At 42.2% G+C, this 24,584-nt stretch overlaps 1 protein-coding gene across 17 annotated transcripts in view; it reads left to right on the top strand.

The window, feature by feature from the left end:
- Positions 1–24,584, top strand: part of PPHLN1 (periphilin 1) — a 124,215-nt gene that overhangs the window by 67,881 nt on the left and 31,750 nt on the right. For 15 of the 17 annotated variants that reach the window (XM_030548948.1, XM_030548950.1, XM_030548949.1 and 12 more), the window contains 2 exons: positions 9,004–9,123; positions 12,624–12,764. In XM_030548948.1, coding sequence (XP_030404808.1) covers positions 9,004–9,123; positions 12,624–12,764 — 261 coding nt within the window. Of the gene's footprint in view, positions 1–9,003; positions 9,124–12,623; positions 12,765–14,141; positions 14,244–24,584 lie in introns of those variants that run through there. The other 2 variants (XM_030548946.1, XM_030548945.1) reach the window with 2 other exon arrangements.

The raw sequence follows: 24,584 nt of genomic DNA, 5'->3' as shown, positions 1-24,584 counted from the left end.
GGGAGTTCGGGGGGGGGATGTCAGGAGGTAGGGGTGTGGAGAGGGGTTGGGGCAGGCAGGGAGCGGGGGGGGTTGTATGGGTCCAGAGTTCTGGGGGTCTTGTCAGGGGGCGGGGAGCGGTTAGATAGGCATAGGCGTCCAGGGGGGTCTGTCTTGGGGTGGGGGTGTGGATAAGGGTTGGGGCAGTCTGGACAGGTAAGGGGTAGGGTCCTAGGGTGGCAGTCAGGGGACAAGGGTGGGGAGGCTTAGGGGGTGGGGTCCCAGGAGGGAGTAGTCAGGGCAAGAAGGGGGGCGGGGTTCGGGGGGCAGTCACCCAGCCCTCTGTCCTGAGCCCTGTCCCCCCCCCCACGCCCCCAGGCCCCTGCCCTCCCACACGCACCCCCAGGCCCCTGTCCTGAGCCCTGTACCACCCAGCCCTCTGTTGACTCCTTCACCCCCTCCCCCCATGACCCCAGCCTTGACTCTGGCACCCTCACACATACCTAGCCCCCCTCCCCTGACACCTGCACCCCCCTCACATGCCCCCAGCCCTCTGCCCTGACTCTTGCACCCCCCACATCCCCAGCCCCCCCACATCCCACGCACCCCGCACATTCCCACCCCCACCCTGAGCACCAAATAGGAGCTCCTGCACCCCCCCTCACATTCCCACCTGCATCCCTCACACCAAATGGGAGCTGCCCAGGTAAGTGCCTCCAACCCAAACCTCTGCCCCATCCCTGAGCCTCCTCTCTCATTCTAGCTCCTCGCCAGACCCTTCACCCCCAGCCCTGTGCTCGGTCCACTTCCACCCTTAGCTCGGTGCAGAGAGAGGAAGAGAATGGGCCAGAACCACAGAGAAGATAGGTACCCACTGTAAGTGGGCAGGGCCGGGACCCCAGACTGGCAGCTGGGTGAGCAAGTCCGGCAACCGGCATCCCAGCTGGCAGGAGCCAGCAGATGGAACCCCTGAGCAGCAGTGGGATGAGCCGCTCAGTCCACTGCCGGTCTGGGATCTTGGCTGCTAGCCCTGCACAGCCTGCTGCCGGTCTGGGGTTCTGGCTGCCAGACCCTTCCCAGCTGGGGTCCTGGCTGCAGGCCCCACTCAGCCCACTGCCGGCCTAGGTGAACAGAACCCCAGACCAGCAGTGGGCTGAGTAGGCCAGCGGTGTAAGATCAACATTTTAATTTAATTTTAAATGAAACTCTTTAAACAAGGTTTTCAAAATGTTTTTTTACAATACAACACTAGTTTAGTTATATAATATATAGACTTGTAGAGAGAGACCTTCTAAAAAACATTAAAATGTATTACTGGCACGTGAAACCTTAAATTAGAGTGAATAAATAAAGACTCGGCACATCACTTCTGAAAGGTTGCCGACCCCTGATCTAGTTTAAATCTTGTATAAATTTAGTTTGATGCAGTTACAAATGGTTAAATGCAAAGTTCTGTTAAAATTGTGGTATAAGACGACAAACGGAAAATAATTCAAAAGCTAAGTGTTATACTTCATTGTTTAAAAAACTAAATTGTGCTTCCAACACACCACCTAAATGCTGTTTGACTTACTGCCTTATTTTTGGCTATATAGTTTTATATTGTTTATTTATGTACATGTGCATATCAGCATGTATGCATATTTATATATAATATCTTTAGCATATTATTTTTAAAACTGGCCCTGTAAGGACAGGTGGGGATAGTGTATTTGTTCTCTGTATTGTGGTAGTGCTCAGGACCCCATTATACTAGACTCTATACAGACATAAGAAAAAGACCATCCCTATCCCAAATATCTTACAGTATAAGTATATGGCAAGATATATAGAGCTCTGTTTAAGCTAACAAAAATGGACTTAAGGCTTCTTTTAGATGATAAATTTGCCACCTCTGTAGCTAATTTGCCTCTCCAAAAATAACATCTTAGCTTGGGTTTCCACTTATCCTCAGCATTAGCTGGGACTGTGGAATTGGGCATTGTTTAGACCTGTGTTGCCATCCTCTTATAACAAGTCTATAGCAACTAGGCCATGAAATCTATTTCTGTAACAAAACAGGTTTATTTTTTTTGAATTATGCAGCCTGTTTGAGAAAGGACTTTACAGTTTTATTTTGCATACTTAAAAAAGAAAGTTTGGCAATATTCACAGCTCTTGAATTAGAACTTCTTATAAGAACTTGGAAGATTTGTGCTTTACATTCTTTTCTAATTATAAAATAGTATCTAAGTCCTGTATTTATTAGGAAACTTGACTTGTGTTGGGAAAGTATCAATTAAATGGCAACTCACACTGAAGGCTTCTCTACATGCGGAAAGTTTTTTGGACAGTTAAGGTGATTAGTCAGTATGTATAAGTTATAGCATATTAAACCCTGTGTGGATGCTTTCATTCAGAAGGAAAATGGTTTTAAATGTTGTTCACTTTAACTTAATCCTCCTTGGATCTTTTTACTTTTGTGTTACACTTAGTGTACTGACGATTTCTTTATATATACATTTACTGAGTTATGATTAAGGCTACGATTTTGTCATGGATATTTTTAGTTAAAATCATGGACAGGTCACCGGCAAGATACAAAAAATCACAGAAACTGTGACTAAAAACATACCTGCCCCTTCTCTTCCTACAGCAGCTGGTAGCTGCAGGGACCGGCTGCTTGCGGCGGCTGAGCAGCTGCAAGGGGGGGCCCTGCCAGCAGTGGCAGCTGGGGAGCTCAGGGGTCCCCGCCAGTGCTTGCAGCCAGACAGTTGCAGGGATCCCCCACGGAGGCTGAGCTGCTGCCAGGGTCCCCCATTGCTGGCTTCAGTGGATGTTACTGAGCATGCTCAGTTCGTGCGAGCATGCTCCGTACACCCTAAGTAGCACATTCAGTCAGATAACATTTTTTCACACGATAGGGCGACTGGTCAGCTATGGGGGGCCCCCAGTGTCACATCAGAGGAAATCACAGATTCCGTGACTTTCGTGACCTTTGTGACATAATGGTAGCCTTACTTATGATTTATAAGAATTAAATTGCATATCTTTGAGCCCTGTTCTCTTTGCTGTAATCCATGGATATTGATATCTTACGGATTCCTGTTTATGGGTTGTTGAAATGATATAAGTGGTGTGAATCTGAATTTATCTTCATATCCTGCAGAGCTGGCTATCAATGACAAATACAAGGGTAAAATTTTATTTTAAAATATTGTCAAGGACTTCAATCAAGGAAAGGAAGGAGATTGTAATGGAGCTATGGTACAGGATGTTTTTGGAGTCTGAAGAGGAGTCTGGTTGAAAGTGTTCTTTCCTACAAAAAAAAATATAGAAAAATTGAGCATCTTGGAAAGATTGGATATTTGCTCCTGGGTGTATGCAAGAAGCTTTGAGCAGCTGGGAAAAATAGATTGCTCACTTTGTGAGCTAGTGTGCTGGGGGGGGAGGAGGAGGAGGAGATCTATCACCTCCCTTCCCATGCACCTCAGACACCTCTCTCTTTGCAATGCCTCCTGACTTCTGTAAAGATTACTTACAAAAGAGAGAACACTGCACCAGTACTCCATGATCCACAGTAGTTTCCAGTTCTTTTCTGAGTTCAACCAAAGATGTTAACTTTAATTTGTAAAGCCTAACAGGGATTTGATCCTTTTAACTTCAGAGAGCAATTCTATTTCTGTGTGATACCATGGAGTTGAGAATTGAGTCTGTGAGTGTAATCATGAGGAATCTGGAGATGTAGTCTTATTGTGGGTCCTCATTGTAGAATTTGCTTTGCCTACCATTTTGTCAGATTCTAAATTTATTGACCTTCAAGTCATGGTGTAAGGCACACTTGTTTTCACAGTTTGGTTGTTTTGGTTTTTTTTTTTAAGAGTGAGACAAGATGAATAGCAGTGGGAGTGATGGCAAAACTTCAGAGAATCTAGAAAACCTTTACCATTTTTGGACTTCAGTCTTAATTGGTAGTGTAGTTTTTTTTAAACATAATTATACATACACCCAGAGTCTTAGGGTATGGCTACACTTACAGCTGTACAGTGCTGGGAGTTGCAGCTGTCTTCGTACAGCTGTGTAGGGAAAGCACTGCAGTGTGGCCACACTGACAGCTACCAGTGCTGCAGTGTGGCCACATTTGCAGCATTTGCAGTGCTGTTGGGAGTGGTGCATTATGGGCAGCTATCCCACAGAGCACCTCGTCCCATTTTGGCGCCATGGGTTGTGGGAAGGGGACGGAAGGGTGCGGGTCATTCCGCTTCCTGTCCCAATGCCCCGTGGTGCATCGCTTCACATCCCAGCAGTCACTGTTTTTCCGTCCACTTTTGGCGCCATTGTGAGTCTCCCAACGGTTTCTGTGCAGCGCGATTTCTGTGGGAAATGGAGCCCGAGCTGCTGAGGACTTTGCTGATGAGTGTCACTAGCACAACACGTTTGACAGTTGAGCTATTCCTTCAGCTCCAAAGTGACAGTGAGGAGTCCGACAATGATATCGAGTCGCCTGACGTGTATGGCACTAAATTGCTTGTGGCATTCACGGAAATGGTCAGCACCGTGGAACGCTGCTTTTGGGCTCGGGAAACAAGCACTGAGTGGTGGGATCACATCGTCATGGAAGTCTGAGATGTCAATCAGTGGCTGCAGAACTTTCGGATGGGAAAAGCCACTTTCATAGGACTGTGTGCTGAGCTCGCCCCTACCCTGCGGCGCAAGGACACGAGATTTGAGAGCTGCCCTGCCAGTGGAGAAGCGGGTGGCTATTGCAGTCTGGAAGCTGGCAACTCCAGACAGCTACCGATCGGTCGTGAACCAGTTTGGAGTGGAAAAGTCGACCATTGGAATCGTGTTGATGCAAGTTTGCAGGGCCATTAATTGCATCCTGCTAAGAAGAGCCGTGACTCTGGGGATCGTGCAGGACATTCTGGATGGCTTTGCACAAATGGGTTTCCCTAACTGTGGAGGGGTGATAGATGGGAGACATATTCCTTTTCTGGCACCACCCCACCTAGCATCCGAGTACATTAATCGGAAGGGGTATTTCTGTACGGTTCTCCAGGCGCTTGTGGATCACCGTGGGCGTTTCATTGACATTAACACAGGCTGGCCTGGGAAGGTGCATGATGCACACATCTTTCGGAACAGTGGCCTGTTCAGGAATATGCAGGCCGGGACTTTTTTCCCAGACCGGAAGATCACAGTAGGGGACGCGTCGAAATGCCCATTGTGATCCTTGTGAATGGCTTGCCAATTACAAAACCAGTTTCTCCTCCCTTGGTTTTCACACCTCAACTGCTAGAACAGGGCCTCATCCTCCCTGATTGAACTTACCTCATTATCTCTAGCTTTCCTGCATATATATACCTGCCCCTGGACATTTCCACTACATGCATCTGATGAAGTGGGTATTCACCCACGAAAGCTCATGCTCCAAAACGTCTGTTAGTCTATAAGGTGCCACAGGATTCTTTGCTGCTTTTATTGGGATCCTTGGAGACCCCGCTTCCCGTTAATGCGTTGGCTCATGAAACCGTATACAGGGAACCTTGAGAGGAGCAAGGACCGGTTCAACTGCAGGCTGAGCTGGTGCTGAATGACTGTGGAGTGTGCTTTTGGCCGTTTAAAAGGGCGCTGGTGATCTCTGTATGGGAAGCTAGACTTGGGGGAAAGCAGCATCCCTGCGGTTATATCCGCGTGCTGTACCCTGCATAATATTTGTGAAGGGAAGGGTGAAACATTCAGTGAGAAATGGACCTCCGAGGTTCAACGCCTAGAGGCTGAATTTGCACAGCCAGAGAGCAGGGCTATGAGAGAGGCCCAGCACAGGGCTACAAGGATTAGGGATGCCTTGAGGAATGAATTTGAGGCTGAAAACCAACAGTAATGTTTGGTGCCTTGCACGGGAATGAAGTGCAGTGGTTACAATGTTAGTAGGAATCTGTTTTTCCTGAAATGATTTGCAGTGTCTGTTTCTTTCCTGGGCTACGGTATCTTTGACTTTCTGCAATAATAAAGACTGTTTTCAAAGCCAGGAATTTATTTATTGAAAAGAAAATAACTTTCTTGACAGACGCACAACATTTTGGGAACCTAAAAAGGCAGGGGGGTGGGGTGGTGAAATGTACAGTCACAGGTTTGAATAAGTCCTGTCTGGAGTGCTGTGCAATGACTGCTGCACTTCAGGATGAAAATACTGCATGGTGATGGACGTTGAGTGCAGAGGGTAAGGGTCGTAGTTCTCAAGGCTGTTGGGGGCAGCTGATGGTGGTAAGAACCTGAATGCTTGGGAAGGCGGTTTGGAGCTGACATTGGGGCACAAGGGAAAGAGCTTTGGGACGGGGTAGGGGGGGAGTGGCATGGTAGTGCTCTGCCTGCATGGCTACGAGTGACTGGATAGAGTCCGCTTGGTGCGCCAGGATGCTTATCAGCTGTTTTGTGCTTTTCTTCTTAGCTGCTGCGTTTCTCTGGTGGAGCCTGCTTTCCCTTTCCCTCCAGTCCTGCACTTTTTTACTCTCTCTGGCAGAGTGATCCATAACTGCTTTCAGCATGTCTTCTTTGCTTTTTCGTGGCTTCTTCCTGAGGTTTTGTAGCCTCTGAGCAGTGGATGATACGAGTAGTCAAGGGCACTTTTTGAAAGGCAAAAATGGCAACAGTTAACAGAGGCTGCCTTGTTTATAATCTCACCCAGACAGTTATTCCCACGCAGTGAAGGAGTTTACAGTCTTCACTTTAGTATACTTGTCCCATACCACACAGAGCGCACATAACCCACAGGAGCCACAAAATGGTGAGTAAGGGGGACTGATTGCTTCAGGGATGTGCAGGGGTTTCTGTGCGTTGGGGAAGCGAACTGGTGCAGGAGGCATCTACACAGAACAGTCTCCCAACATTTTCCACAAGAGTTAATCCTGGAAGCTATCTCGCTGCTGTGGGTCACCTGGGAAGAGCGAGAGGGTCTTCTACAGCAATGCGGATTCCGCCCTGGCCCCTATGTAGCTTGCCTGTGTGCAGCAATGGTCCCCCCACCCCTCGCGGCACAGTGGTGCGGACGCGTTAGCCTGACTGGGACAAGGACCACAGTGGCTCTCCCTATAAACTTATGCAAGCGCATTGCCCACACTCTAGCTGAAACTTTTGAAGAGATTACCGAGGCCGATTATCGCGATGTGATAGGCCACATCAATGGGCTATTCCACATCTAGGCATGCATGCATGCAGCCCTAACCCTCTCTCCTCTCCCGAAACATTTCCATCCTGAAAATAAAAGCCGCTTACAGGGAACCCGCTCCTCTGCTTGTCCTTCACCAAGTACCGGCTGCTGCGACTGGCTACCTTCCTCCTGGCTTGAGAAGAGCTCCTGGCTGCATGCCTCCTGGGACTCCAGGGTGTCTCTCCCCACCCCAGTACCCTCACTCTCGGTTTCCTCCCCCGAAGTGTCCATCGTGGTTGTCAGATTGGCAGTGGAGTCGCCCCCAAGTATTGCGTCCAGCTCCTTGTAAAAATGGCAGATCTCGTGGGCAGCACCGGAGCGGCAGTTTCCCTCGCGGGCTTTGCAATAGGCACTCCGCAGCTCCTTCACTTTAACCCTGCACTGCACCGCGTCCCGGTCATGGCCCCTTTCCAGCGTGGCCCTTGAGATCTTCCCATAGGTATCGTAATTCCTACGGCAGGAGCGCAGCTGTGACTGCACAGCTTCCTCACCCCAAACACTGATGAGGTCCAACAACTCACCATTGTTCCATGCTGGGGCTCATTTGGCGCATGGAGGTATGGTCACCTGGAAAGATTCTGATTGCACTCCACACCTGGCTGAGCAAACAGGAAGGGGATTTTTAAAATTCCCGGGGCATTTAAAGGACAGGTCACCTGAGGCCAGGGCAGTAGAGTGCGAACTGATGAGCAGAGTGGCTGAACAGGCATTCTGGGATACCTCAGAATACTCTGGAGGCCAATTACAGCGCTTTTGGTGGCCACACTGGTGGAGCAGCGCTGCATCACCAGCGCTGCAATAGTTATTCCCCAGGCAGAGCAGGAGTACAGTCAGCGCTGCAGCCAGGGAGATGCAGCGCTGTATGTGCCTTACAAGTGTGGACGGTGAGTAAGTTGCAGCGCTGTAAACCCGCCACCAGCGCTGCAACTCTCCAGTGTAGCCATACCCCTACTGTAAATAATATGTACATAAAATATACACCAGGTTGAAGCAAGATCTGGGGAGCTATCTGTTTCTTATTGGGTGTTTCCTTTGTACATTGATGTTTTGTAATGGATACCACTCTCAATAACAAAACAGTCAAGTTCATGCACTTAGTAGGAGACCATTTCTAAAACACTACTGATGTGACCATTTCCATTTGAAAAGGTAGATTAAAAAGACCCCAAAACATGGGTAACTTGTATTTTACATTATCCACCTTTTCACCTCAAAAATTAGTGGTCTTAATGAAGGCAGTTTTCTGATAACTTAAATAATTTACAGAATAGTCTCTTGATTGCTATAATTAACTTAGAGGCAAGGTGAATGAGATGGTATCTTTTATTGAATCAACTTCTGTTGATGAAAAAACAAACTAACTTAGATTCCTTTGTGTAGTGTATACAGTACTTATCCTTTATTTGTATTTAGATTTTTTTATAGCCTTTTATCCTTGCAAACTAGACAGAGCTATTAAACCAATCTTACATTTGCTCCAACTTCTCCTTTTTGTATATTTTCACATCGCTTCCCTTTGATCTCTTTATCTTTTTTATTTAATTCCAAAGTCTTAAGTCAACACTTTTCCATTATCTCTGCTACATAACCTTGCCTAGTTTTCCTTGATCTTAATAAAAGTAAGTCTGAAAAGTTTGCCCTTTTTTTAGTTTAGGAAAATGCATGTTCCTTGGTTTGGGGATTTTTCTAATTCTTACTCCAGTAGACAAACATGACTTCCACGGTTTATTTCCCATTTTGAAAGTATTGTTTCTGATTCTGAATAATTGCTTTTTTGAACTTTTCAAGGTATTTTTATATTAAATCCAACCTGTAACATTCATTTTTGTGTACAGGTTTTGGATAAAAGCAGCAGGCTGTCTGAAAAGGAACTTGCAGAAGCTGCAAGCAAATGGGCAGCTGAAAAATCAGAGAAGGCCGATGAAAGCAATTTACCTGAAATTACTGAATATGATGTAAGACTGATACATTCATATATTTATTTTAAAATATTGCAACTCTAACATTTTGCTTATCTGCACTTTATGATTTATGAAATATGCAATTCAGCAAAGAGTTGATAGTAGAGCTCCATCTCACAGAAAATATTTAATAGGAGGATGCTGTAGTGAGATCTTGTGTTTCTGATTTAATTATTTTTGAAAAATTCACATAGTTTGTTAGCATAGTATAAATTAACATTGAACTGAAATGGATACATTGAACTAAAAGACTCCAAACCTGCAGGAAGCCTGTGCTGGCGGACCCCTGCTCTCTCATTTAAGCTCCTTGCAGGATTGGGTCCTAAATGAGCAAGCAACAAAATGATCAGGGGGCTGGAGTACATGACTTACGAGGAGAGGCTGGGGGAACTGCGGTTATTTAGTCTGCAGAAGAGAAGAGTGAGGGGGGATTTGATAGCAGCCTTCAACTACCTGAAGGGGATGAAGCTAGGCTGTTCTCAACGATGGCAGATGACAGAACAAGGAGCAGTGGTCTCAAGTTCCAGTGGTGGAGGTCTAGGTTGGATATTAGGAAACACTATTTCACTAGGAGGGTGGTGAAGCACTGGAATGGGTTACCTAGGGAGGTTTTGGAATCTCCATCCATAGAAGTTTTTAAGGCCTGGCTTGACAAAGCCCTGGCTGGGATGATTTAGTTCATTTTGGTCCTGCTTTGAGCAGGGGATTGGTCTATATGACCTTCTGAGGTCTCTTCCACCTCTAATATTCTATAATTGTATGATTCAAGGGAATTTTGAGAGGCAAAATTTGATAATTTGCAATAGGTTTTCCAGTAATTAATAGGAATGAATGTTTCTTCAGTTAGTCATTTTAGAGAAAAATAAAGTAGTACTTACTGTTTATATAAAGTTCTACGTATAATTTGGTTCTTTCCTACACAGGAAACTTCTGCTCAGAATGTTAAATTCAGATGAATCCTTTTGTGTAAACATATAGTTGTATATGTGTGTGTTACATGTATGTTTAAATAATTTGGAAATAACAAAATAGTCTGTGTATGGTTTCTTGAAATACTCTTCTTGTGGTTCTCATACTTCTGGCATTAAAAAGAATTAGATTGAAGGAATAATCCTTTTCTCTTGTAGTTATTGTCATTATTATGATGCACTTAATCTTTCTTCTGACACAGAAATGATTACTATGTTAAGTGTGTGTTTTATATTTATTATTTAGAATGTTATTTGTAAAATTGTGGATATTTTGTACTGGACCATGTGGAAGACTTAGCAGATCCTGAAGCTAACTCAGTGCATCTCCAGGAAGTACGGAGCAAAACATGCCACAGTTCTGCCTCTTACCTAGTACTACTTCAGTGAAATAGCAGTGTTCACAAAGATTGTAAAGAGAGTGCTTGTGTGTGTATGCATGTATACAGGGCAGGAGAAGTTACATTACAATACCTACTAGCCCCAGAACTAAGCCTATTTGGCCGATTGAAATATGTTGGGGCAGCAAGCTATGCTGCCCCTTTGCCTTTGCTCTCCCATCTCCCCAACACTTCTTGGGACTGAAAGCACCTTCATGCTAGTTTTTCTAGCCCCTTGCCCTTCCCCTCCATACCAAATATAATGCCCCATCACAAAATAAATCTAGGCCTCCAGATAAACCAATTAATGCCGAGCTTCTGGTCACTGGATGGCAATTTCTTGTTCCTAACATTGTTTATTCAGAAGAAAAAATTTCATTTAATAATGATCCATGGAATAGTATAGTACAGTACTGTAAGTCAGATATTATGTCTCCAAAACTCAACTGATTGAGTCAAAGTTTACATCTGTCTAGGGTTTAAGGCCGTGCCTAGCATTATAGTATCTGAGTATTTGCATAGTGTATATGAGCCATCGTTCCCCTCCAGGAAAGGAGCAGGAGAGTGATACAAGTGTTACTGCTCTTTCAGCAAGAGGGGAAGCAGGGAACAGACCAGCAGAAGCTGCTGTTCTTGGAAGAAAACAAAATGACAGACATTTTTCTAAGAGGAAGGCAGGGAAGAGTGAGAAGAAGAAAAAGAAACAGAGTGACACACTGCAGAACTGCTGCGAAGCCAAGGCCTTTGGGTGCATCAGCTCTGTAAAGCAGAAAGAGAGAGAATTAGGGTGTGGGGGGAGCCAGGAATTTATTTTACTTAGGATAGAATTTTGCAGGAGACAGAGTTGATCTATTGGTTTGGGAAATGAAAATGTGGGAATGAAAGTTAAATAGATGGGAGGGTTGGGGTTGGGCTGACGCTTTGAGGGGAGGTATCACAGCATGGGTACTTTTCACCAGGGTTTATAGGTTTAGTTCTCTGACTATGAGGTATTGAAGAAATTTTCAACCTGGTCACAACAAAATGAACTATAAACATAATGACTGCTTTAGATTTTTCCTAATATCAATTTTTTTTGGTCTGATTCTTAATGTTGTTTGAACTATTTTTATTTGAATTAACCTTTTTTTAGCATGCTTAACTCCCTTTCAAATGAATGGGAGACAGCATTACAAGATTTAATACAGTAACAATATTTACTGTGCTTTTTAAATTATCTATGTTGTCTCAAGAGTTTTCAACAGGCCCTCAGGACTATGCTAGCTGTTTCTTTTTCTTGTGTTCTTCCTCTTAATTATGATGTCTTATTATTCCCCAGTCATCCCCCACAATGGACAGTACTTCTGTCAAGCCTTACTAGATTTCTTCATCAATTTTACATTTATAAAATCTAAACACCCTTTGACGATACTGTTCTGTGAACCTATTTCTATATGATGGTGCATTCAAGTACCTTGTAGTCATTATTTCTCAGCTTCCCTGTTATCCTCGCATACTCAGTCATTTCCTTCCTATCAGCACAGAGTAAATTAGATGACTTTTTCTAGTTGGCGTCTAAACTCCATGGGTCATGAACAGTTTATATTTTCTGTCTTTGACATCTCTATGCACATTGTTAGTACTTTCATAAGTCAACTTCTAATTAATTTAGGAATCCTCTGGTGCATGTTTTTATTTGTTACTCAACAGATATCTGGGCAGTTAAATCCCCCCATCAATATTTCTCCTGTACATTTGAATGCCACAAGAGTTCTTCCATGAAGTTTTGAATCCTGCCTGGTGGCCTCTAGCAGATTCACCGCACACCTCATTGTTGATTTCTAGTTTTGACAGTGCTGTCATTATCAGTATCATCTCTCCAACTTCTTTCTCAGACAAAGGTCAAATAAATGATTCTGATAGGGATGTCCAACATGATCAAGGGACTGATTCACAGAGCATTTTTGAATTTCACTAAAAGTATAATTTTTCATAAATTAACTATTTGTTGATGTCATATCCATAAGTGTAATTTTCAAATTTCTGTGGTAAAAATTTTGTACTGAGAAATTTCTGAAAAAGAGTGAAATGGTATTTGAGTAATTGTATCAAATAGAACTTAATGAAGCTAGAGAAAAAATGTTAATATTACTTATGTTTTTTTAAGGCGGGGTCCTCAGCTCCATTATATGTTGAACGGACAGAAGAAACAGAGACAAATATAACAGATAGTACAGAATTATATGAAGACAACCAGCTCCTTGGCCGCTCAAAAGCAATTGCAACAAAAACCAAAGAGATTGAACAGGTGAGTATTTTAGCTTCCTTGTTGGCAATATGATGGTTTGTTGAGACTTTTGTAGGTGGCTAGAAATATATATAGCATTTTCCCCCCTCCACCCGCTTAAGGCAGAATATTACATTTTTTGCCAAATATTTCCTCTTATTTCTTTATAGAAAACTTCAATGATTTTAATATTTCTTTACATAGTTACAAAAAATATTTATTCAGATTTTTTTGGAAGTGGAAGGAAGTGTTCGTATCTATATCCATATAACATATCTCCCTGAAAAAAACCCAAGACCTACCTTAAAAACACAGAAAATGTCTGCCCTTTCTCATGTCTTTGTATACAACTCTTGACTTCCTGTCTCAATAAACAAAATAAAGCTAAGAAAATGGCTCCTTCTTGATGAGTTATTTCATATTCAAATGTTATATATTCAGAGCATTTAATATATTATTACTAATTTAGCCATAAGTTTACCTTAGATCAAGTGATCAGAAACTATTTTTTCATTGTCGTTTTCTATAAGATTTAATGTTTAAAAATGTGAGTTTCAACTGCTAACAATTGAGTCTCTTTTTTTAAGATGTTACGTTTGAATCTCAAAGCAGTTTTGTCTTCATCTGAAGATAACTAAGTGTTAATAGGTTTAGATTTTGCTTTGGCTGCAATATTTTGTAGCTGGATGGAGGAGAAAAATGTCTATCAAGACATATTGTTTTGCTCCACTACTAGCTCCTTTTCTAAACAGTGATGGCTAGTCCTTGTTCTATCCATTGCTTACGATGCTCAGCCATTTCTTGGTTGAGGAAAAGATGCAGATCAGCCCATCAGTTTTCATTTGTCTGGAAAGGTTAGATGAAGTGTTAGTATTTCCATGTCTCCGTTAATGTTAAAGCAAGAGTTTCAAGTACAGCTGAATTTAAATATTTATGCCCAACTTAGAGAGCTACGGTCAATACTTTAGAATTTTGGGTCTACTTCAGATTTGCTCTGCTTTAGTGTGCTGGCACAGTCGCCATGTGAGGGATAGAAAAGATGGACAAACAATCCTTCTCACAGTGCTTAATTGGTAACATTGTAAAACATCTCTTTGATCTTTTCCCTAGGCCTTTAGAGAGCATAGTTAAGTCATCATTTTCCACCTGGATTTCTAGTAGGCTTCATCTTGTTGTCTTATTGTTTGGCCTACTAAGCTGATGTTAGTACACTTTGTGTCTACTGAATTGGCACACAAAGGACCAATATCTTCCCTGTCAGTCAGTCTGTTCCACTTTTGGTGGAACATTCCCTGCATTTCCTCAGACTTAGTGGTTAAAGCAGTCAGCTAGCAAATTTTCCTACTGCATTTACTGTAAACAAGTGAAGTCACTGTGATGGGTTCTGTGTTCTTAAAGGTTGCCTGAGCAGCCAGACCTGGAGAGAAGAGCTGGTAGCTATGGCTAGTTCAGCTGTTGCGAGATGGAACTAACTGTTTCTCTGGACTCCAGGGAATCATAAAAAAGAATCAGATACGTCTAGTGGTGTGGGGAGTGAAAGACGTGCTGCTGTGAAGGCAGAGGAGCTGCTCTCGGGACTGCTCCTAGCCTAGCAGATTCTGAGCCAAAGTCCAGCTACGGCAAAGGAGGAACTGCCTGGCTTGAACGAAGAAGGAGACCAAGGGATTGTAATCACAGTAAAAACTACTTTTTGTTTTTCCAAAGTGAATTATTGGCTGATAGAAACAGCCTTGTGTGGTTTGTGAACAGTTGGACTAGGTGGAAGGAATGAGTTGTGCATTTGTGTTGTATTTGGACCTGTGGCCAAAGGAAGCAGATTTATTTTCCAGTATTGAGTCGGGAATGTTTTTTCTTTTCTTTTTTTTTGCACCTTACTTAAGTGGGCTGTGACCCCCCAACGCTCAAGAGAGTGTGATGGTTCCAAAAGCATATACTGAGCCAGTCTACCACTATGAGCATATACTATGCCACTCTACCATTGCAAATTCATATGGTCCTTTTGATAACAGGAAATCTAGCGTAGAAAAATCATTTAATCTGTAGTCTTGATGAAAAATTACTTAGCTCTCTTTGAGAGGAGAATTTGATTTTTAGACCCCAAAATGCTTATCTTCCATCTCCTATACTGTCAATGTGTGCTATTGTTACCAAGAATCATAGTAAGTCACTATTCTATTCTATTCTATTCTATTCTAATACCGTGCCGCAGTACCTGATGCCTTCAAGTACTGCATTAAGCAGCATGACAGTGTATCTGTTATGTGTTGTTTTTTCTCTCATCGTCTCCCTAGAGGGCAAAGTATGTGCCGTGGAAAGTCTTAGTTTGGTAGTATGTGGTTTTGTTTTGGTTTGTATTATAGGCAAACCTGTTGCTTTGTGTTTATATTAGAGAAGACCAGAAATGTGCCTTGCACTTTGAGTGGTAAGTGATGAGTTTTGTGAAGGTCCTTAGTTCTTGGAGGAATGTATTCCATAGTCTAGGACCACCCCTGGAGAAAGTTCTGTCTCCCACATAAGGGAGCTTTACTCTTATTGTCGAGAGTTCCATTGCATCAGAGAAGCACAATTATTGACAACAGTCCTCACCCTGGAGCTTGAGATAATCTTTTAGATATTCTGGCCCAGGCCACGGAGCACTTAGAAGTTAAGGACTGAGATCTTGAACTTCATTAAAAATTCTATGGGAAGCCACTGTAGAGGACAGATCTGATGTGCTCACAGTAACCTGTTTAACTAGGGAGACATGCTGCATGTTCTGTAGTAGTTAGAGTGCTGAAGCCTTCATGCCCAGATATATTGCACTGCTATAGTCCAGCTGAGAGGTGACAACGATATGAATAGCTGAATCCAGGTCTTTGCCCCCCAGGAACAGATGAAGTTTCCTAGCCAAGCTGGTAGCAGCATCCACGAGCAGTGCTTTCGATGTGAGAGTGTAGCATCAGTAAGCAATCCAACTTCCCTTCTACACTCTGGCCTGAAACAACGAATTGTAGGTGTGTATTTTCAGCCAATGGAAACTACACAGCTATTCAGAATATTTTCCTCTGCCCACCAGCATCACCTCTGTTTTGCTCGAGTCCAGCTTCAGCAGCTTTTCTTCATCCATGAGGTGATCTTATCCAAGCACTGGGCTATGTTGGTGGTAGTGAAGTGGTCATATGCAGTGAAGAGTAGGCAGAACTGTGTGTCATCTGCATATTGCTGGCACCTGAATCCATGTTTTCTGACCAGTTAAGTTAGTGGTTGCAGGTAGCTGTTGAAAATGACTGAAGAAGAGTTGATCCTTGTGGAACTCCACAAGAGAGGGTTTGATGATGGAGGTGCACTTTTCCATCTCTAATCATTGGGTGCATCCCTTCAGGAAGAATTCAAACTATTTTAGTGCGTTATGCTGGACCCCTGATATCTCTCGCCTGTGAATCAGCAGACTATCATGATCAACAGTGTCAAATTCTGCAGAGGGGTCAAGAAGGGTAAGAATGTATGTCTTCCCTCTCCTCCATTGACAAAAAGAAATCACCCAACAGCGCCACTACAGCAGTTTTGGTTCTTTGATCTGGCTTAAATTCAGATACTGTTGGGTCTAGACTGTTAGCTTCAGTTAGATGAGCTTGTAGTTGGCCTCTTGCTATCGTCTCTGTCAGCTTGCTATGGAATGGGAGTTTTGACAATGGGCCTAGAATGGAAGAGTTTAGTCTTCAGTGTTGGTCAGACTGTTGCACATTTGATAGAATTAGGGAAGATTCCTTCTCTGACTGAGGCATTGGCTATTTTGGTCACTAGTGGCTGTGAGCAGTGCTTTCTACTATCTCCTGTTGACTAAAAGATGCTATCCCTTTCTGGTGGATGAAGACCTGGCTTCAGTTATTCTTGCCTTCATCTTGGCTGGGCAACAGCAATGTGATATGCCAAGGCGTGAAACTGTCAGCACTTAAGAAACTCAAACTGGTAAGAAATACTGCAGTGCATCTCCTTAGCAATACATACTACCATGAGTACATCATATCTTCTCTCCACTCTCTATGCTGGCTTTCCATAGAATTTTGAATCAAGTTCAAGGGTCTTGGTCCTTATTTTCAAAGCTCTGTATGACCTGGGACCAGGCTATCTAAAAGATCATCTAAAGTTCCAAAACAAAGACTGTAATTGATAACTTTACTCCTCTGGCACAATGGAACTCTCAACAGGAAGAGTAAAGCTCAGTGTGGGAGAGGAAATGGGACTGAAGGAAGAACTCTCCATAGAACTGTACCTCAGATCTCACCACTTTCCACTTAAAGTGCAAGGCACTTTTCTTTGACCTGGCCTTCTCTAATATAAACACCAACCAACTAACTTATTTAACTAATAAGAAGAAGAGGAAGAAGAAGTAGTTAAAAATCCCGTATCAAACCAAAACATTCAACAGCATGTGCTTCTCCCTTTGGGGAGAGGATGAGAGAACAAGCTTGTGACAGACATGTAGTCATGTTGCTTAATGTACTGCTGAAAGGTGCTCAAATATGTGATGAGTGCAGTATAAAAACTTATATGGAATAGATAGTGTGGCACTAGTTGTTCATAACTCTCTTTCACAAGCCAGGACAGTTATGGGTCGGAGTCACAAGTGGGTTGAGACTCCTTTAGGGTATCCAGAATATCTTGATGGGTGAATGTACTGAATTCTGGAAATGCAGGCAGGCATAGTTTTGGTGTGTATAGGCGGAGTGAGTCCATACTGTTTGAAAAGGCTTCCGGAATGTTACATGACTCTCTGCAGTTTCTCCCTGGTTGAAACAATCTATCAGTGTTTACATTTGCATTTAGAATAAAATGATAGGTTATAAATTATTTTGTGTAAAGACTGTCATTTTGTTCCGTGTTTGTACAAGAGTAGCACAGTGGGGCAGTAGGGCTCCTATGTACTACCGCAATACGAATAATATCTACCTGAATTTTTTAAAGTCAGTTATAGTTACATGAAGGATGATGCAACTGCTACCAAACGTATAGTAAAATAATTAGTTCTCACTTTAAATAAAAAAATAAACTAAAATGAAATCCAAATAACTAGAGGTCAGACAACAGATTCTCAGCTTGTGTAAGTAGTTGTAATGTAAAACTGAATTATTCTAAGTCAACCTTATTTAAGCTAACCTCAGTCATACTTGGCAGAGCATCAAGGGATCTTACAGCGAACACATCCAGTATGTATCTCTCTAAGAAGTAAGTTCTATAGCCCGTCCATATCTGGTCAGAAGACTGACCTGCTAGTAGCAGCTCTGCAAGTTACCATTTACAAGAGGTACATGACATGGTGTCAGAAGTAACTTAGTGCCAGAGGAGAACAGAAACAGAAGGATGAGAGCAACAAAGGTTGCAATATCTCATCAACATGCTACTTCTCCATTCCTTAGAGTACTTGAGCTTTGACAGACCTTTACAATGGACAGACTGGAAGCAATATTTTGCAGGGTATTGAATTGCTACAAACTCTTTAAGAAAATTGATCTATAGCAGGGGTAGGCAACCTATGGCACGGGTGCCGAAGGCGGCACATGAGCTGATTTTCAGTGGCACTCACACTGCCCGGGTCCTGGCCACCGGTCCAGAGGGCTCTGCATTTTAATTTAATTTTAAATGAAGCTTCTTAAACATTTTTAAAACCTTAGTTACTTTACATACAAAAATAGTTTAGTTATATATTATAGACTTATAGAAAGAGACATTCTAAAAATGTTAAAATGTATTACTGGCATGCGAGACCTTAAATTAGAGTGAATAAATGAAGACTCCACACAGCACTGCTGAAAGGTTGCCAACCCCTGATCTATAGGTATATTCTTTAATTTATGCTATGGGGAAGCAGGCAGAGCATATCTTTAAATCCTTTGACTTCGCGGAAGACAATCATAAAGATGAATATGAAAGGTTCTGGCTAGTTTGATGCATTCTTTAAACCTTAGAGAAATATGGTTTATGAAGAGCATTTTTTCACCTGACAATTCAAGGACCAGGGCAAAATGTTGAATGTTTTCTGAGAGCTTTTTGTATGCATTGGCTGAAAACCGTGATTTTTTGGAACCGTAAAACATGAAAATATCAGACCACCTGGTTACTGGTTTAATAGATTAAAAAAGGGTTCACAGCAGCTACAATTAAAAACCATCTTAACAGCAGATAGAAAAGCAGTCAGAACTAGTCAAACAGAAGCAGGAGCAACATGAAAAACCTGAAACTAGCTTAGAAGCTGCAAACAACATGAATGTGCGTTTAGCCAAAGGTTCAAGGTGTAATAAATGCACAATATGTGGACATTCTGCAGCTGTTTGCCACAGCAAAGCAGTCAGTGAGTTGGCTAATATTACAGACGAATCAAGAGCCATTGTTCATGGGATCCATCACATGTGATGACACAGAACCTACCTGCAGAGTGAAAATGAATATTCATGGCAAGACTACTGACTTCAAAATTGACTCAGGAACACTCGTCACAGTCATCTCAGAAGGGACTTAGGATAACCTTCAACTGCTTCCAGAGATGAACTCACCTTATACAGCTCTGACCTAGCCCTGGAGGTAGTCTGAACTGCAAAGGCCAGTTCACCAGAGAAACAGCTTATACTCTAAATGTATAGCGTTTGTCTTAATATGCAGTCAAAGGACCACAAACCAACAGCCTTCTCAGCTGCAGTGTGGCAGCCATGATGGACATAGTGAGAAAGGTGGAAGAACTTGTTGGACTATAGACCCAGTGCTGAACCAGACAGTGTTTATATCCGTTGCAGGATTCCTATACCATTATTTCATAAAGTGGAAACTGAGTTAGAGAATGAAACAGGTTGGCATAATAGAGAAAATCTCTGGTGTGCCCCAGTGGTACAGATTATAAAGAACAATGGAAAAGTACTAAATCTGTGTGGATTTTAAAAGACTTAATGAAGCAGTTGTGAAAGAAAAATATATCCTCCCAGCACTGGATGACTTACTTCCCAAAGTGAAAAAAGACTACACCGGTTACAAAAAGCAATCTGGATAGACATGCAACTTCAGGAAGTTCTAAGTTGCTTTAGGGCTGTCTGGCCCAAGTATCTGAAGGACACTAATGAAGAGTCTATACTGGAATAAAAGATCCACACATGATCGCAGCTAGCTCTGGTCATCTAACTCTAGCTTGGGCTGCGGAGCTGTAAAACTGCTGTGTAGACATATGGGCTCTGGGACTCTCCCCCCATTGCAGGATCCCACAGCTCAAGCTTCAGCCTGAGCCCAAATGTCTACACAGCAATTTCACAGCCCTGCAAGTCTGAATCAGCTGACCCAGGCCAGCTGTGGATGTTTAATTGCTGTGTAGGCATACCCTAAGGAAGTGACAAAAGGCTACTCTGTGGTACATGGGCAAGTAAGCAAGTCAAATAGACTCATGATTAAAGGTGATTGCATTGTAATTCCAGATGAAATGAGAGGAGGAATCTTAAACCTCATCCATGAAGGTCATCAAGGATTAACAAAATGCTGTGGACAAGCCAACCGTGTGGTGGTCAAGCAACAGCAAGGGCATAAACAATGAAGTATCTACATGTGAACGTTGCAGAACTAACAGACTCAGATAGGGATCAGCAACCTTTGTCATGCGGCCTGTCAGGGAAATCCACTGGTGGTTTGTTTACCTGCAATGTCCACTGATTCAGCTGATTGCAGCTCCCACTAGCTGCGGTTCGCCGTTCCAGGCCAAAGGGGGGCTGTGGGAAGGGCGGCCAGCACATCCCTTGGTCTGCGCCACTTCCCACAGCCCTCATTGGCCTGGAATGGTGAACCGTGGCCAGTGGGATCTGTGATGGGCCAAACCTGTGGATGCTGCAGGTAAACAAACTGGCCCTGTCCCCCAGTGGATTTCCCTGATGGGCTACGTGACAAAGGTTGTCAGTCCCTGGACTAACACAACACAAAGAATCCTTAATAACAACATGTCTACCAGACAGACCTTGGAAGAGACTAGCTGCAGATTTATGCAGATTCAAAGGACATCAATATCTGGTTGTAGAGGACTGTTTTTCCAGGTATATAGAAATAATGATATATAATAATGTTATATATAAAATAATAATTACATGGTGCAGTGTTATCAAGAAACGGAAGTGCACTTTTGCTCATTCCAGAACAACTCATGATGGACAGTAGACCCCAGTTGACTGCAGCAGAATTTGTCATTCCACACAAAATATGATTTTGATCATATTACTAGCAGCCTACATTATTCACAAGCAAATAGAGAGGCTGTGAGAGCTGGACAGAGAGCCAAGAAAATCCTGCAGCAGAATGATTCAATTCTTGCTCTTCTGAGCTGCAGCTCAATACCTTAGCAGATACTGGATATAGTCAACACAGCTTCTGATGGGACAACAACTCAGGTTCTTTTCCAAAGCTGGAACAATAGTTCTATCTCCAGAGTGGCTAGACATAAAGAAGGTAGCCAAATCAGATAAAAAGATGAAAAGAGCTTAAGAACACTTTTACATCAGATGTCACTCAGAAAACTGCCTGATCTAAAACCTGGTGACTGGGTTTCTCCATCCAGTTTCTTCAAACTGGATGAAGAAAAAATATGGACAACTTATAGCTGTTGTAAAGAAAAAAATTCGGCACCTAGATCATATGTGATCGAGACTGACACTGAAGAGTGCAACAGTAACCGTCAGCATCTACTGTTTGTTCCTCAGAAAGAACAATCAACAGAGCAAACTCTACAGATGGCGCATGCAGAGCAAGAAGATAACTCAAGAATTCCAACTGACTGCAGCCAGTGTTTACAACTAATGGACAGACAGCATACCAAGTTGTTTACCTATCCAGGTTGTATAATTGGAAAAGCCAATACAATTCAGAGACACTTAGACTGATACTTCGAAGATAGCATGAATAATGTACATTTTGTGAATGGTAGAAATGTAGATATGACAGCAGATGTAAAGTTGTATTATACTGTTCAGCCACTAGGTGGCACTGTGTGTAGCATACCTTATTTAAGCTAACCTCAGCTATACCTGGCAGAGCATTAAAGGATCTTACAGTGAGCACATATAGTGCGTCTCTCTCTGAAAAGTAAGCTCTGTAGCCAGTCCATATCTGGTGCAGAAGCCTGGGCAGCACTTCTGCAACCTACCATGTACAAAGAAGTACACATGGCAGCCACAGCTGTACTGAAGTCAGTGAATCTTTGACAATTTACACCAGCTGAGGATCTGCCTGTTGACCTTTATAAATACGATTGTCAAGGTTGATAAAAATTTTGGCCAAAAAACTCATGCTATATTCAGTAAAATCTAAAGTCAATGACTGACATAATGTTGCACTCGCTGTATTTAAATAAATCTAATTTAAACTCTGTAAAATACATTATTTTCAGGATCTTGGTTCACAATAGTCTGAGAATAATTTGGAGTTTTTGACTGAGGGGAAAACTAAGTTTTTCAATCTCTGTGTTGAACTACTCATTAATAGTTTAATTTGGGTAAGTTCCTCTGCTGACATTACTGTTGAACTAAATGCATATCTTTGTTTTTGCAGAATTAAATTATATCCCTTAATATGCAGTTTTAATTTACCTAGTTACGCAAAATTGTTTCTGAAGCTAAAATGTTTAAATTTTAAAAGTAAAGCATTGGAATTAAGTACACTTCAGGGAAAGGAAAAATTGATTTGCTAATCAGGTTACATTGGATATTTATCAGGAAGCTTTTAAAAGTGATTGGTTTACATATGCTTTGTTTTGGGTTAGTTCAGTCTCTAACATGAATAGCTCTAAAAATATTTCATTTATGGTGAATATTGAATTAAAAAGCAGTTGCTTATTAATCTATGGACTTGGCAGTCTTCACAGTTACATAAAACATGTCGTCTTAATCTAGTATGAAAATAATTTGAGTACCACATTTTAGTGAATTATATCTGGAATACTTGACATTTTATTACAGTATATCTTACTAGGCAGGGATTATTACAGTACAGCAGTCATTGGAGAGCACGGTGCCACAAAACTTATGAAAAAAAACTTTAATTCTTCTGCAGAGGGAAACACATAAGGTGTTAATTTTGAAAATGAATAACCATGGACAATCATGGAAATGTAAACTGAATCTGATTTGCACAGTAGGATTAGCGTGATGTGCCATTATGCTTGAGGTATTTCTCTTTGCTTCTGATAGTGATATCTGATCAGAAGACTTGATCCTCCTGGCCTTTCTGCTGCTTCCCCCTAAACTCTTGGCTTATTTCTCTTGAAAGCCCAGATCCAGTCCAAGTCCCCCCTCTCTAAAATTCAATCCCAGTCTCAAACTTTCTCTCTTCTGCCAGCATCTTCCAAAGTCCTGACAAATACCTCCTCACTTACCTCACAGACCTTAACCAAGAAAAAGAGCAGAATTTTCAAAATACGTATTTTTAATCAGGGATTTGGAGCAATCAAATTTTTGAATTGTTCCGCTCTGGCTCCGTTCCAACTCCATGCATAAAACCTATTGGTCCGTGCTCCAGCTCCTGGCTCCGCTCCAAAGCCCTGTTTTTAATTCTTTGCATGGTACTGTTTCAGCCAGACCCAGTGCAGAACTGTCCTGAGTGACAGCTTGCACTGTGTATGGCAGTGAGTAAATTCAGTACTACACAGCAGGGAAACAGGCAACCTGATGCCCACAAGCAAGCATAGTGGTAAACACTAAAACCATTATTTCTTAAAATTAAAATAAAATAAAGTTAAGCAGTCAAATTAAATATTCTTGCAGGTATTTTGTTTAAGTAATTCAACCGCTATGTGTGTCTGTCCATATTTTAGCCATTTTAAAAACATGTTTTTCCATCATCATGGCCAACAAAATGATCTAATTTATAATTGAGCAATCACAGAATTTCAAATCTTGAAAATGGAATTGGACTGTTTAAATCACAATCAATTATCATTATCATTCATCAGCAAAATGTTTGTGTATCACTGTGTATTTGTGTGATAGACAGATTTATTGCAGGCATTTAATTCTTGACCTGAAGAAAACATATAGCTATCAAAAGGTAACTAGTGCTTTTGTTTATGGTGGGACAAAGAGTGTTAAATAAGTGATGCCATGGAATAACATTTTGCACTTCTGTAGCATCTTCCATTTGAGGATCTCAGAGTCCCTAGAAAAGGTAAATAAAGGTGAAATATTGGGGAAAAATTGTAATAATAATTTGGCCAGGACTCAAGAGATATGGATTCAATTCCTGGCTCTGCCACAGACTTTCTACATTACTTTTGGCACGACACTTCACACCCCAATCCAGCAAAGCTTTAAAGCACATGCTTAACTTTGAACATGTGTGGGGTTCCATTGACTTCAATGGGATCATCCATGTGCTTAAAGTTAGTGTGCGTAAGAACCTTGCTGAATCAGGGCCTCAATCTCATTGTGCCTCAGATCCCATCTGTAAATTGGAGATAAATCTTTCTTTTCCCCCACCTCTGTCTTTGTTTGTAAGCTCTGGGATTGTCTCTTACTATGTGGTGAGCACAGAAGGGTCCAGATCTTGGTTGAGGCCTCTGGGCATTACTGTGATACAAAAAGTACTGAGGGTGATTTTCAAAGACACAGGTGAAAGTTAAGAGCTCAACTTCCATTGAGTTTCAATGGAAGTTGGGCACCTAACTGATCTTTATGACTTTGAAAATCTCCCCCTGTAACATAGTTGAAATTTCTAGCCCTGAGCCACATTCCATAGTGAGGTAGCTGAAACGCTCATGACTTGGCATTTAAAATGAGACTGGTTAAGGCACTAGAAAATACACTGCAGCAGACAGTCCTGTACTGAAATGGCACTGGGTTTACATATAAC

This window comes from Gopherus evgoodei, chromosome 1 (genome assembly GCF_007399415.2).
Source record: "Gopherus evgoodei ecotype Sinaloan lineage chromosome 1, rGopEvg1_v1.p, whole genome shotgun sequence".
In the NCBI taxonomy this organism is placed as follows: Eukaryota; Metazoa; Chordata; order Testudines; family Testudinidae; genus Gopherus; species Gopherus evgoodei.
The sequence above is the reverse complement of the archived record's forward strand: the minus strand, read 5'-3'. Positions and strand labels throughout refer to the sequence as shown.